The 12,172-nt window shown below is 42.7% G+C and overlaps 3 protein-coding genes across 5 annotated transcripts; 1 reads left to right on the forward strand and 2 right to left on the reverse strand.

The window, feature by feature from the left end:
* Window positions 1-580: 580 nt before the first annotated feature.
* On the forward strand, window positions 581-1,975 carry LOC143505456 (uncharacterized). 2 transcript variants are annotated; one of them, XM_076996130.1, is made up of 2 exons: window positions 581-711; window positions 1,217-1,975. In XM_076996130.1, the coding sequence occupies exons 1-2, from the start codon at window positions 618-620 to the stop codon at window positions 1,858-1,860; spliced, it is 738 nt and encodes a 245-aa protein (XP_076852245.1). In that variant the 5' UTR covers window positions 581-617; the 3' UTR covers window positions 1,861-1,975. The 2 variants fall into 2 exon arrangements, with proteins under 2 accessions (XP_076852245.1, XP_076852246.1); XM_076996131.1 differs by lacking the exon at window positions 581-711 and adding an exon at window positions 933-1,105.
* A 145-nt stretch (window positions 1,976-2,120) lies between these two features.
* Window positions 2,121-5,290, reverse strand: LOC143505440 (uncharacterized). The gene is made up of 3 exons (XM_076996129.1): window positions 4,609-5,290; window positions 3,847-4,087; window positions 2,121-3,461 (listed from the first exon to the last, which is right to left on the reverse strand). Exons 1-3 carry the CDS (start codon window positions 4,951-4,953, stop codon window positions 2,728-2,730), a joined length of 1,320 nt encoding a protein of 439 aa, XP_076852244.1. The 5' UTR covers window positions 4,954-5,290; the 3' UTR covers window positions 2,121-2,727.
* A 488-nt stretch (window positions 5,291-5,778) lies between these two features.
* Window positions 5,779-9,100, reverse strand: elob (elongin B). Of its 2 annotated transcripts, none has more exons than XM_076996143.1 (4): window positions 8,989-9,100; window positions 7,711-7,845; window positions 7,202-7,310; window positions 5,779-6,721 (listed from the first exon to the last, which is right to left on the reverse strand). In XM_076996143.1, the coding sequence occupies exons 1-4, from the start codon at window positions 8,989-8,991 to the stop codon at window positions 6,609-6,611; spliced, it is 360 nt and encodes a 119-aa protein (XP_076852258.1). In that variant the 5' UTR covers window positions 8,992-9,100; the 3' UTR covers window positions 5,779-6,608. The 2 variants fall into 2 exon arrangements, with proteins under 2 accessions (XP_076852258.1, XP_076852264.1); XM_076996149.1 differs by lacking the exon at window positions 8,989-9,100 and adding an exon at window positions 8,807-8,941.
* Between the last annotated feature and the right edge of the window lie 3,072 nt (window positions 9,101-12,172).

Here is a 12,172-nt window from a genome sequence, read left to right on the forward strand (position 1 = left end):
AGCCATGAAAGTAGGCCACATACATACAAAACATGAATGGCGATTAATAAAATTGTTCTGTCTGGGTGTTTCTTAATATTTGATCGAAGAATGAGAATGATTTTTCAATATTCTACCTTCCTCACGCCCAATTTCGTATGTTCAAACAAACGCAATCGTCTCGGTTTTGCACTGACGCCATCTTTTGCAGAACGACGAAAAGAAAGGTGGGTGCGTTTGGGCAACTTGGTTTTATCATTCGTCTCTGGGTGTTGTAGTTTGTAATGAACAATTATCACGGTCCTCAAATGAGACTACATCAAATTAACTCTGATAGCATTTCATTTCAACATAAATATATGTGTTTACTCATTAGAGATATAAACGAAATATCGATGTCATTTTTCAAGAAGAAATAGCTTATTCATAATGCATTAACGAATACATTTCCCATCATCCTCCAGAGGAGTTCCGGGCTTCGCAGGGGGAGCGGCGCATATATCCGTGAGGTTAGGTCGTTGTTATATTCATCGCTGTTGTTGACGCTCGAGGAAAAGTCATCGCTACCGAGCCGCCGTTGTTAAAATCCACGATTGTGCCGACATCGTTTTGCAATATACAGCAATACAACTGCAAGAATGGAAGTGATCGAGTCTATAGTCACGGACAGTATTGAAGTGGAGGAGTCATCTGCGACGATCTCCACGCTGGATTGTGACAGACCAAAAACAGGTACACGTTTCGGGGCTACTGCGGCGGAGCGCTGCACACATGCGAGGAGCGCACGGTGGACACCTTGATTTTAACGATGGACCTCCAATAAGTCCCCCCCCCACGTCTGTCCTCGGGACTCTAGTTACAAATCGCACGCAATTCATGTTGACTCAAAAATTAATCCATAACTATCAGCTAGTTAGCGGCATCGTTATGGGGTATGTTGTGAAGTTAAAATAATTTATTAAAAATGCAACAAGTTTACCCAAATTCTAACACAAGTGTGCACCTTATGATAACTTTACAATTTCAAAAGGTGATTTAAAGCATTCAGAATAGGCTGGGCGACAGAATCGGATTCGCTCAATTATGACTTTAAAAGTGAGTTCTCCGTGAACCAACGACGATGAAGGTGCATCATAGTATCTTTACTGTCCATTATCGGGTTTGTCAGATGTTATTTACGTTTTTTATTATAAATATTGACGTAAATTAATTTAACCTTTTTCCACTTTTTCCAAAGAGTTTGTATGGACTTTGCAAGCCACGTGGCATTTGGTTCGCATTCGGCTGGACATGGACCAAGAGTTTGACCAGCCGGTATGTAAAAAGAAGAAGCTATGGGAGACCGTGGCCGAGAGAGTGACGGCCAAGCTAAGAGCAGAGGGCTACCACGACGTGGCGGTCAAAGCCTTTGAGTGCGACCTTAAGTGGAGAAACATGTTAGCGACGTACAGGAAAAACGCAGAACGTGTCAAGAGACTAGGAGTCCAGAGCGTGCACTGGGAGTTCTTCAAAACAATGCACGATGTGCTGGGCCGGAGCTACGAGGAAATCGAGGCTCAGCGTAAAGCCAAGTTGAACAGCACCAAAGTGGGCAAAGCCATCGCGAGTAAGCGCTATACGCCCATATTACCCACACCGTCCCTAACAGCCACAGCATTGCCTCCAGCCAGACCCCCACAGGACGTGCTGCAGCTGTACCTGGAGCTTCAGGAGAGGAAGCTGAAGATGTGGGCCCAGCAGAAAGCTCTGGAGGAGAGGAAGATTGATGCCATCAATAACTTGGCCAACGCCATCAGCAGCCTGGCTCAAGGAAACACTGTGCAGATGTTTAAGGAGCCCACTGTATCAGAACCACCATCTTCCCTCCCCTCTCAGCATTAGACACTCAACCCAACGCATCGGACTAGGTTTTGTGTGCCTGTTTTTGTTTGTTTGTTTTTAAGCACAGGTGTTTCCATTCCTGGTCCTAGTGAGTCCTCACAAGCTTTGTGTTCCCTCCTGAACTGTGATGTCAGTTATTTCTCATCTTTGCAAGCAGTGATATTTGAGTCTGAAACTGGAGAACTCTGCTGTAGGCAAAACTCTCCTGTCTTGTATTCTGTTAGGTCTCAAATTAGTTGCATAATTTTTCTGTGCCAAAACTACATTCTGCTGCACTATGTCCCAAAAAATATGATAGTTTGATGCTGCACTTTTCTTTTTATAATGAACAGAACTCACTGTGTAGAATGAGGACATTTGTTACCGTAACGCAACAAATCATCTTGGGATCAAGAGGTTATTGGTCAAAATGGAGTTTGAGTGATTTTTGACTGTAAACAGCTCTCCTATTTGTTATTTTTGTCCAGTTTGTAAATAAAGTCAGAGACGTTTTTTTCAGTTTAAACCCAGAGTTTCTGATACCAGTCAAATTCTAGTGTTGTGCATGATTTGGTGAAACATTACTCCAAAAGAAATGGGATACTGAATATAGTGCATGTTTACATGGTATGAAAGGCCATGCATTTAAAGCAGTCTTAATTCCACCGTCACTGTTGAGTGAGTGAAGGTCATACGTCACCGCAGGTGTTGATCTTTTCATGCTGTGGGGCAAGTGTACTCAAGACACCAACATCCACATCAACCGGTGACAGACATGCATCAGTTCAACACTTGAGTTTAAAGAATAAAGACTGTGATTTGGAAACAGAATCTGAAGTGTACAGACTTATAAAGCACGTGCAGCTGACTCAGACTGCACCAGTTTTTTTAATTAGTCCCTGCTTCCAGGGAACTGTACAAAAGATTTACCACTGTGTCCCTCAGCTTCACACCACACTCTTCCTCCCCTCCTTCCTCCTCCTCCTCCTCCTCCTGTCCCCTTGCCTCCCTCTCCACGTCACCCTTGCTCACAGACCCCATATCCAGAAGTGCATTGTGCAGTATGCAGGATGTCAACACCGCAGATCTCGCTCTCTCAAAGTTCCCCATGTCCAGGTATCTCAGCTTCTGGAATCGTTCTTTCAGGTCTGCCACAGCCTGGTCGAAGCGGGCCAGGTGAACCTCCAGCGATCTGTTGTAGAGGTTTTCCTGCGGGTTTCGTCCCGGAGAGAACGGTGTGAGAATGTATGCGGTGAGCGGGTACCCAACTCTGGCCAGCAGGCAGGTCCCTAAAGGCATGAGCTCAGGATGAAGGCGGAGCTTCTCACTCAGGCTCCTCCCCCTATCCTTCTCTGAGCCTCTGGTGATGAGACAGTGGATGAACCGGCCTTCGCTGCTGCACACCAGCTCCAAATTCAGCCAAGAGTCTGGATGGGGCTCCTTCTTCAGCCTCTTTGCATCTGGGGTGTCACTCTCAGCATCTTGTTTGCTGATTGGAAGGCGGATGGGGATGCGGGTGTGACCCAAGACGCCCAGCACTCGAGGGAGGCCTCGTTCCTGCAGCCTCTCATCCCAACCCAGCCAGCTGGAGAAAGGAAGCAGGCGCACTGACGCCTCTGGACCTACACACAGTGGGACTTATCATTTAACATCCCTATTTTTGATTCTTAGGCATGTTACACATGTTTAACTTGGACAGTGCAGTTATAGCATACAGAATGATGCTCTTGACTAACAGTTACTCAGAAAGTGGTCAGAATAGGTAATAAACTAGACCCAATAAATAAAATAGAGCTCATTAAAGATAAAGGTAATTTAGAATAAATTAATATTGAACATTTAAATATGAACAGGTTCTGGAAAGATAATGTACATGTTAGAAACAGTACACTGCTGTCTGATGTTGGCGTTGTGCACAGATACTTAGACAGTGTGGATGGTGTGTTTACTTTTAAAGATAAAGAACTCAACATTAAACCTCAAACACCTGCGCTAACGTATGTATACCTGTGGGCCATCGGATCAGCTGTTGTTCCAGCGCATTGACCCTGTCACAGAAGGAGAAGAAGATCCTGTGAATGTTGCCTTTCTCCAGGCGGAAGGTGGAGGAGACGGTGCGGTAGCTGAGGCGTTTGGACAGGAGGGTGAGGGACAGGACGACCGTGTGAGACAGTGACAGACGAGCTCTGCCTGCCAGCCGGCTCTGTGCGCGGCCCGAGTGGGAGTTCTGTAGGAGCGCTGTGACGTACTGACACAGGATGAACCCATTTAGAATTCAGGCAGATAACACAGTTCAAAAGTAATCTCAAAGTTGATTCAAAGCATGAGTGAACATAAAGCTGTAGACAGGGTACATAACTCAGTCAGAAGACTGAGAGAGGACTGCTCGGTCAGTGAGAGGGATACACTATAAATGTTCATATTTAACTTTCACAAATCTGTTATGCAGTAAATTATTGATGTTGTATGTCATATATTACAGTCTTGGTGCCAATTATACAGTTCTGTCATGTTAAAAAAAACAAACGTAACCTCCAGTCACGCACTTGTCACTGTGACTTATCCATCACCAATTATTCCTTAATCATGTTTGAAACCAACTTGATTTTATGTTTTAAAACTAGTTTGTTACCTCCAATTCTAAACATGGAGAAGGTTAGTACTACTGATAGGCGTATATAATGCACTTTCTAGCAAGTGTCCATTTAACGCAAAGTATATGCAGCAAAATAATACTGCAGTCTTGCATGTCAAGAATTTAAAACTTGCCTGAACGGTGGGGTTTTCTTCTATAAGGCCGATGTACTCCTCCTGCTCAGCGACGGATCCCTCCGCCTGGTAGAAGGCTGGAGAAGGTGGGTCGGACACGTGCGTGCTCACACTCGGTCCGTTCTCCGGAGTGAAAGGCACCAGATCATCTCGCTGAGACACGTGCGTTAAAATAGGTCCACACCGTCCTTGGACACTTGCTATCAAGTCTGCTTCTAGGATTTCTTCCACAGCTTGGTCCAAACGTTGGTCGAGTTCCCGGTGTGACAGAGGCTCCCAATCCATCTGCATGACGTCCATAATTAAGCGGCCCGCTGCTCCGAGGGAGTGTTTAAACCGCTCCATGAAGGTGCACGGCTGTGTTCAGCCCGTTAAAGGTGTTAGAAAGCAGCAGGTGACCAGCAGTGCTTGGGTCCTCCAAACCAGACTTCACACTCGCTAGCTAACCTAGCTAATCGGACGAATGCTCAATTATAACCAACAAGATCTTCAGTTTAGCTAATAATGTGGTGCTTCCTTTCTATGTGACTAACGAACTTCAACCAAGTTAAATCCTAATGCACACGTTCGCCCTTAATGTACCACGGAGCGGTCTCCTCTACATTAAAACTGTTCTGAAGCGACTAGCTCGCTAGCTCTGGGGCTTCTCCTACTGCGCATGCGCACACTGGGGACGCATGGGGGTGTTAATATTAAGTATTATTTCTACCCCCTGTGAAAAGAATAACGGAACAGAAAATACTATCATACCCAAATGTGTGAAAAGGGTTGGTTTTAATCTAAACTTACAGATACTGCTGTGTCACTTTGTTCAGCCGAGTTTTTTTATTATTTTTCTGAAAGAGCATTGTGAGGAACTACCACAGTGTACCTCTCAAAAACAAAACTCTAGTCCTGTTTTTGGGAATGAACACCAGGTCAGCATTGGTTAAAACTAAACAAAATAACAAAGATACTGGTTTATGCAATTATGCCCGAAAGGGATGCCTTTGATTTACTGCAAATTGAAACCTATACCATTCTCTCTCTCCTTTACACTCACACACACACACACACACACACACAAATAACATCTCCTTTGGTTTAAACATAAACTTACTAAACAAAAGAACACTTTTCTTTCAAATCAAATGCACACTAAAAAAGCTACAGAAACTATGCCATGGTAGCTTTAAGAGGGAAAAAGGCCAAAAAAGTTTTTTTTTTTTTTTTTTTTTACAAATAAACAAACAACCACTTCTCAAATTTTTCAAGATGTACAGAATTTTGCATGTGTAACCTTCTGGGATACAAACAATGTTCATTACGACTTCTAAATCACTCATCTGCATTCATGCCAGATTAGTAGCGCTTACAACCCTAAATCCACAAAATGAGGGACCTAAATAATATTATTAAACACAGCGAATATACTAGTAATACAATTTCATCAAATGGGAACAGTGAAGTCCATCCCCTCCCACCTCCCCTTCTCCAGCAACACAAAAGCAAAAAGAAAACAAAAAAAAGAAAAAACAAACCACACAAAACCACAAAGCTTCAATTTCCAAACGTAAACACATGAATTAAATAAAAGGTGTTTTTTGTGTTTTTTGTTTCTTAAATAGTCTGCTATTCGCCCGCCCTTCTAGATTACTGACAGCAGTCTGACCAATGAGAAATTTATCCAGAAGTGCACAGCCACACGTGAGCAAATCAAAAACGTGCCCAAGCATATGCAGGCGGGGGGCAGGTGAGTTAGGGATGGGCACTGGGTGCATGAAGAGACAAAACCAGCTGAAGAAGGACTGCAAGAAAACAGGTCTAATATTCAACAAAAGTCACACCATCCACCACTCTGCCTCATGCACCCCGGTCCTATTCCCACCCAAGCCTTCCCCTTTGAAATTTTAGCACACACCAAACATTCTCTACATTCCTGATGTTGCCCCAATTCCATAACCCCACTTCCATTAAATGCATCCCCCCCGCCCCCACCACGCTGTCCGTCCTCACGAGCTTCACTGCACAGCCTGTTCGCTGGCAGTGCTGCCGGAGTCCTGGGGCTTCATGACGTCCGGGAGCTCAGGAGGACTTGAGAATGGTTCCACTCGCAGCGGCTCAAACGCATCATCTGAAGAAAGAGCCAGTCTGATTGGTCAAGGTCTCATGCATTTGCATATAAAAAGACTTCATACCCAGCACTGCAAAGTGTAAGACAGGACCGGGTAATACATCATTTGGTAATCATTATCATGGCATTTGCAGTTCTGAGGCTGCAATACACAGATGAACCCTGTGACAAATCACAAAGTGTGTGTATGTGTGTGTGTTTGTTTGTTGCAAGCATCCTAAACAACCTACAACACTCCAGATCAGTGATCTGTTGGTGTTCTATTAAATTAAATCAAGACCTAATATGGAAATAAATTTGATAAAATAGCTGTCGAGTTTCTGCTACACGTGTTGTATTTATTGCAAAGTACATCACAATTGCAAACTGCAGCAATATAATCTACAATACACCTACTGAATGGCACTTTTCTGTTACTGTAAAGCCTTGGGCCAAGATATACCAAAGATGCAAGAAGAATTGACAACAGCATGTGCTCACCACTAATGCGAAAGGCCAGGCCTACTGTGGCTGGAGCCTGAGGTCTTGCTGTCTGGTTTGTGAATCCACAATCTCCAAGGGTTTTGCTGTCTTCTAGCAACATGTCATCCTACACAGGAAAGACAGAGATTGTGTGATGTGTGGGACCACAATCAACTTTAATAAGCAGAGCTGAATAGGAACTAGCAGTCTCTGCCTATAGGTACTGCAAATACAAGGAAGTACCAGAAGTATTTCTTGAGGTCATGACAATTTTACAGAGCGAAAAGCTTCAATCAGTCAATTTTCACTAATGACTGACCCACTTAGGCTTAGTGGAAACACACTGGTTGCATTACTGTGCCACAAATAAAAAGATACCCACATACAGTTAAAGGGGAACCTCTTCTTCCTTCAGAAGCAGCCCAACAAATAGTTTCACATAAAAACCAAGACAAAGGTGGCAACTAGACGTACAGCCACACAATCACACTTGAGATCCCAGAGCAGTGCTACGCTGCGTGACCGACCTTGTAGAGTCTCTGTTCCTCCGGGGGCCGCTTCAGAATCCCCTCCACAATCCGCTTCAGCTCATACACCGTGGTAGACTCCTTTGCATCTGTGAAGATGGTCGTCTTGTGACGCCGGATCATCAAAAACACGTCCTGGGAGCAAGGAGGGGGAGCATGAGGGGAGCACTGAAACCAGAGTGTGCTGAGAGTCCTCAACATACACATGAGCGCTAGAAAGAGCAGTTTCTCATTTGTAGGTATTTGCACACACAATATATACATTTCAAGATGGGTTAGCATGGCCACAAACACGGTACACTGGCTGTGTTCAACTTGGATACAAAAATATCAAAGTAGGAAGACTGATATACTGGCAACTACGGACATGTACTGGGAAGGCAACAGGATAGTAAAGTACAATTATAGCAACATGGCTATAACTTCTCCCAGTGTAAATGCTAACAGACTGTCCTACACCGTCCCTAACGTCTGCTGCACTGCGCCGATTTCCAAGACCCGTTCACACAATAATCTGTTTTGGGACTAGGGCACATAGTCCTGTCATTTTTATCTTCCACAATCGACTGCAGCTTGTAGGGAACACACAGATTTGTGGTACACAACACACAACATGTGTGCTGCCAAAATCAATCTCAGTAGCTAGTTAGCTTTAGCTTCAACACTGGTCTGTAATTTGACAGTTACGGCTGCCTGTGGTGTAGGCTAGCCGGCTAATGTTATTTAATAGTCGACTTCAAAGCTAGTTTGGCAGCTAACGGCTGTTTGGCCCAGTCAGTATTTATGCTGATGGACGGTGTGAAGCGAGGCCACTTCTAGCTAGCTAGCTTAGCAACACGGCTATCTAGTGGCTCTTCATGTGAAGTCTTGCAGCGATAAATAAAACATCCACATTAAAGTGACACTAACGTCATTCGTAGTGAGGTGTGATATTACTTTTAGCAAGGCGCCTTGTTAGTTATTTAAGCAACAACATAAATACCTGCGGCACGTCTAGCGCGCGACAGACACATACAGCTACATAGCCTGCTAGCTAGCTCACCAAAACACTCTAGATGTGGTGAGGTAACATTTCAGCTAGCTGATGGTAACTTACGTTAGCTCGCTAAAATATTGCGAAACAAAGATTCCCGGCAGCATTTCATGGACTAAACAATTAAATTACCATACGCACACAACAACACTAAGTTACTTCGTTTGTGTAAATGTAAGCCACCGGGTTGGTATGTTAAAGCACACTCACACACACACAACTGATTCTTTCTCATTTTCACTCACCATTTCTCTGTCGGTTTCTTTCTTCCTCTATCCCACCCTGCACTGCGAAAATCGCCTTTGTGCTGGTCCTCCACAATCCCAGACGCCATTGCGGGGGCCAAACAGACACTTCGAAATATGTCATACGTCAATAATTAACACAAGACACTTTATGCGTTTTACTTAATGCTGCGCCAGGCAAAACTGTTAAACCATTAAAATATTTAAGAATTTAGTAAGCGTTAGCATTTGATGCAATCGATCAGTAGCCTACATCTATCCCCTTAACAACATAACCAACCCTACCTAATTTTATATTCTGCCTAATATATATATTCATAATACCATTTACTTCGTCGGTTGCTTTTATTTGTTTTTACTGGTAGTGTTTCGTGTCTCCAGATGTTTTTGGTGCATTTGCTCGCACCACTTTGCTCAGTTTTAGGTATCTGATCGCCCTACAGTTTCGTTCTGTTTCGTTTCACAGGGTTCATGTCCAGCTGTTCTGCGTTTCCTATCATTGGCTTATGCACTTTATGAAAACTTCTCACAGGACCTTTAAGCTTTCTCTGTACTTTTCCCAAAGAAATTCTAAATATTTTAAGCTAGTCTATAGGCAATTGACTAAAACTTGCATTACATACAAACTCTAATTTACATACTACATTTACATGTAGCATTTGGCAGACGCTCATATCTGGATATTTATCCATATCAGTATGTTATTCATATTGGCAGTAGGTTTTCTTCATTGACAACAAAAACCTTGAGCTTGGCGTTGTTAGCAACTTGCTCTACCTGCGCTACCAGGTGAGCTCCTCCATCTCCTCTTTCAACACAGTCCACGTATCTCCGATCTCTACTGCAGCTGTAATGCAGCGTCCCTGTGTTTGGTTGTTGGGAACTCTTCTTGGTTGTTGGGAGTTCCGGTAACCTCAGTGATCAGGACTGTCATGCATCAGGTCATCCTGGTGACCTCAGTGATCAAGACAGTCGAGTCATCTTGCACATGTAATATCATGATATCACGGGAGCACTGGAATAACTGTGCATTGTTCATTTACACCGCAGTCTGAACAGTCAGATTAGGATCAGATTAGTCAGATTAGGAAATTCAGATTACAGTGACATATGCCAAACTTTAGAGTGCTAAATGTATATTATGTATATTATTAATATATATATATATATATATATATATATATATATATATATATTAACCATAGGCGCAGATGGAAATTCTGAAGTGAGGGGGACCAAGCTGTACAATATATACGTTTATGCTTGTAGATGCTAGATTTCGGATGGGGTCAATATAAATCTGGAGGGGACATGTCCCCCCCCCCGTCCCCAGTACCATCTGCGCCCCTGATATTAACCACAATGTAGTAAAACAGTAAATAATTTGTAATTCCTGGTTGTAATTATTCAGCACTGATGTGAATTAATTCCAAATTTTACAAAGGTGTAAATGCTTGCCTACAAAGCCAAAAATGGACCAGCTCCTTCATACCTTATGGCAATGGTCAAGAGTCGATCCGCACCTCGAGCCCTTCGCGCTTCAAGTACGGCTCGGCTTGACCTGTCATCCCTCAAGATTCATGGAAAACACGCGACAAGATGCTTCTCTGTCCTGGCTCCCAGATGGTGGAACGAACTTCCACTGGCTATCCGAACAGCGAACTCTCTCACGGTTTTCAAACGCAGACTGAAGACCCATCTCTTTGTAAAGCACTTATAAGCACTAATTCTACTGAAGCATTGGTATAAATCGTAATTGCACTTTATCTCTTGGAACACTTGCTAATGTAGTCTTGTAGGTTATTTAAGTCTTGCTAGGTAGTGCTCTATGTCTAATCTTATATTTTGTTGTCTTCTTTCTAGGTATCAGCACTGGCAACTGTTTTTGGCAGTGCTTGAGCTCGAGTAGTTTGGACTTAAACCTGTTATACTAGATAGAGATGCATATTCTGACTAAACACTTAGCACTTTTGTAAGTCGCTCTGGATAAGAGCGTCTGCTAAATGCCGTAAATGTAAATGTAAATGATTTACTTGGCACCACTGTGCTTTAAATCAATTAACATAATTTTATTGCCTGACATATATATATATATATATATATATATATATATATATATATATATATATATATATATATATATATATATATTAGGGGTGGGACGCGATTAAAAAAATTAATCGAATTAATCGGAAGCTTTGTAATTAATTAATCGAAATTAATCGCATTTTAATCGCATTTCAGTATTTAACATGAGAAATATTAATTTAAGTTTGAATGATGAATGAATCAATGAACATAATCATAAACTTCAACATCTTGTTTATTTTTCCACCAGTCTACTACGAAGACCAATATATGTGTATTGTGCAGAAAACAGTTCAGAACATTGGAAATTCTGACCAAAAATGTTGTTTAATTTAGGGAGTTTTGCTCAGGATATTGGAAGAATTGAAGTAAATCAGAAGATGTTTTTAATACCATTTTAGATGGTAGACTTTCTTTAATTTCCCAGGCCTCTGCCATAGGCATCTTCATAGTGCCTAGAAGTGGTCTTCTGCATGCTCAAAGCAAATGACTGGATCTTCATCATCTATAGATTCATCATCTATAATATGAGCTGTCACACCAAGATCATTCTTGTTGCTAACGGTCCAGTGATCCCCAGTCAGAGCCACATTTGTGGCACTCTTCACAATAACCTGTTTTAATTCTTTCCTCATCATACAGCTGCTGGATTTTCTTCGACATTGTCTTTCTGGGGTGAGTTTCCCAAAACGTTCTTAGCGCCAAGTACTTCGTTACCTCATTCTTACGTACGAGGTTAAGAAGTACTTGGCGCTAAGAACGTTTTGGGAAACTCACCCCTGGACGGTAGTTCGTAACTTGCATCAGTTGACGCAATGTGCAGCGCTTCTTGTAAGTCTTTATCTTCGACCACAGAGAGCGGACAACACAAATAATGTGACGCATCATGTATAAACGCGTGCGGAGTCGCGCGCTACGGCCACTCGCGAAAATTTAATCCAGTCTTAATGGTCCAATGAAGGTAATTTAAAAACCAGGACATTTCCTCACAGGATGTGAATTACGGACGTTTGGTCACCCTATCGTACTAGGAATACATTTAGCAGCTAAGTTATCATTACTGACCTGCGCGTCGTACACTGTGCGATTTTTTGCC

Source organism: Brachyhypopomus gauderio, chromosome 2, assembly GCF_052324685.1.
Source record: "Brachyhypopomus gauderio isolate BG-103 chromosome 2, BGAUD_0.2, whole genome shotgun sequence".
Taxonomy (NCBI): Eukaryota; Metazoa; Chordata; class Actinopteri; order Gymnotiformes; family Hypopomidae; genus Brachyhypopomus; species Brachyhypopomus gauderio.

What these genes read in the sequence shown, in the direction of transcription:
- LOC143505456 (XM_076996130.1), top strand. Translation starts at nt 618, where the DNA reads ATGGAAGTGATCGAGTCTATAGTCACGGACAGTATTGAAGTGGAGGAG. An exon ending in TTGTGACAGACCAAAAACAG is followed by an intron (nt 712 to 1,216) that starts GTACACGTTTCG and finishes CTTTTTCCAAAG; the next exon opens with AGTTTGTATGGACTTTGCAA.
- LOC143505440 (XM_076996129.1), bottom strand. Translation starts at nt 4,953, where the DNA reads ATGGAGCGGTTTAAACACTCCCTCGGAGCAGCGGGCCGCTTAATTATG. An exon ending in AAGAAAACCCCACCGTTCAG is followed by an intron (nt 4,088 to 4,608) that starts GCAAGTTTTAAA and finishes ATCCTGTGTCAG; the next exon opens with TACGTCACAGCGCTCCTACA. An exon ending in GCTGATCCGATGGCCCACAG is followed by an intron (nt 3,462 to 3,846) that starts GTATACATACGT and finishes CACTGTGTGTAG; the next exon opens with GTCCAGAGGCGTCAGTGCGC.
- elob (XM_076996143.1), bottom strand. An exon ending in AGGAACAGAGACTCTACAAG is followed by an intron (nt 7,311 to 7,710) that starts GTCGGTCACGCA and finishes TTTCCTGTGTAG; the next exon opens with GATGACATGTTGCTAGAAGA. An exon ending in CCTGGCCTTTCGCATTAGTG is followed by an intron (nt 6,722 to 7,201) that starts GTGAGCACATGC and finishes CTCTTTCTTCAG; the next exon opens with ATGATGCGTTTGAGCCGCTG.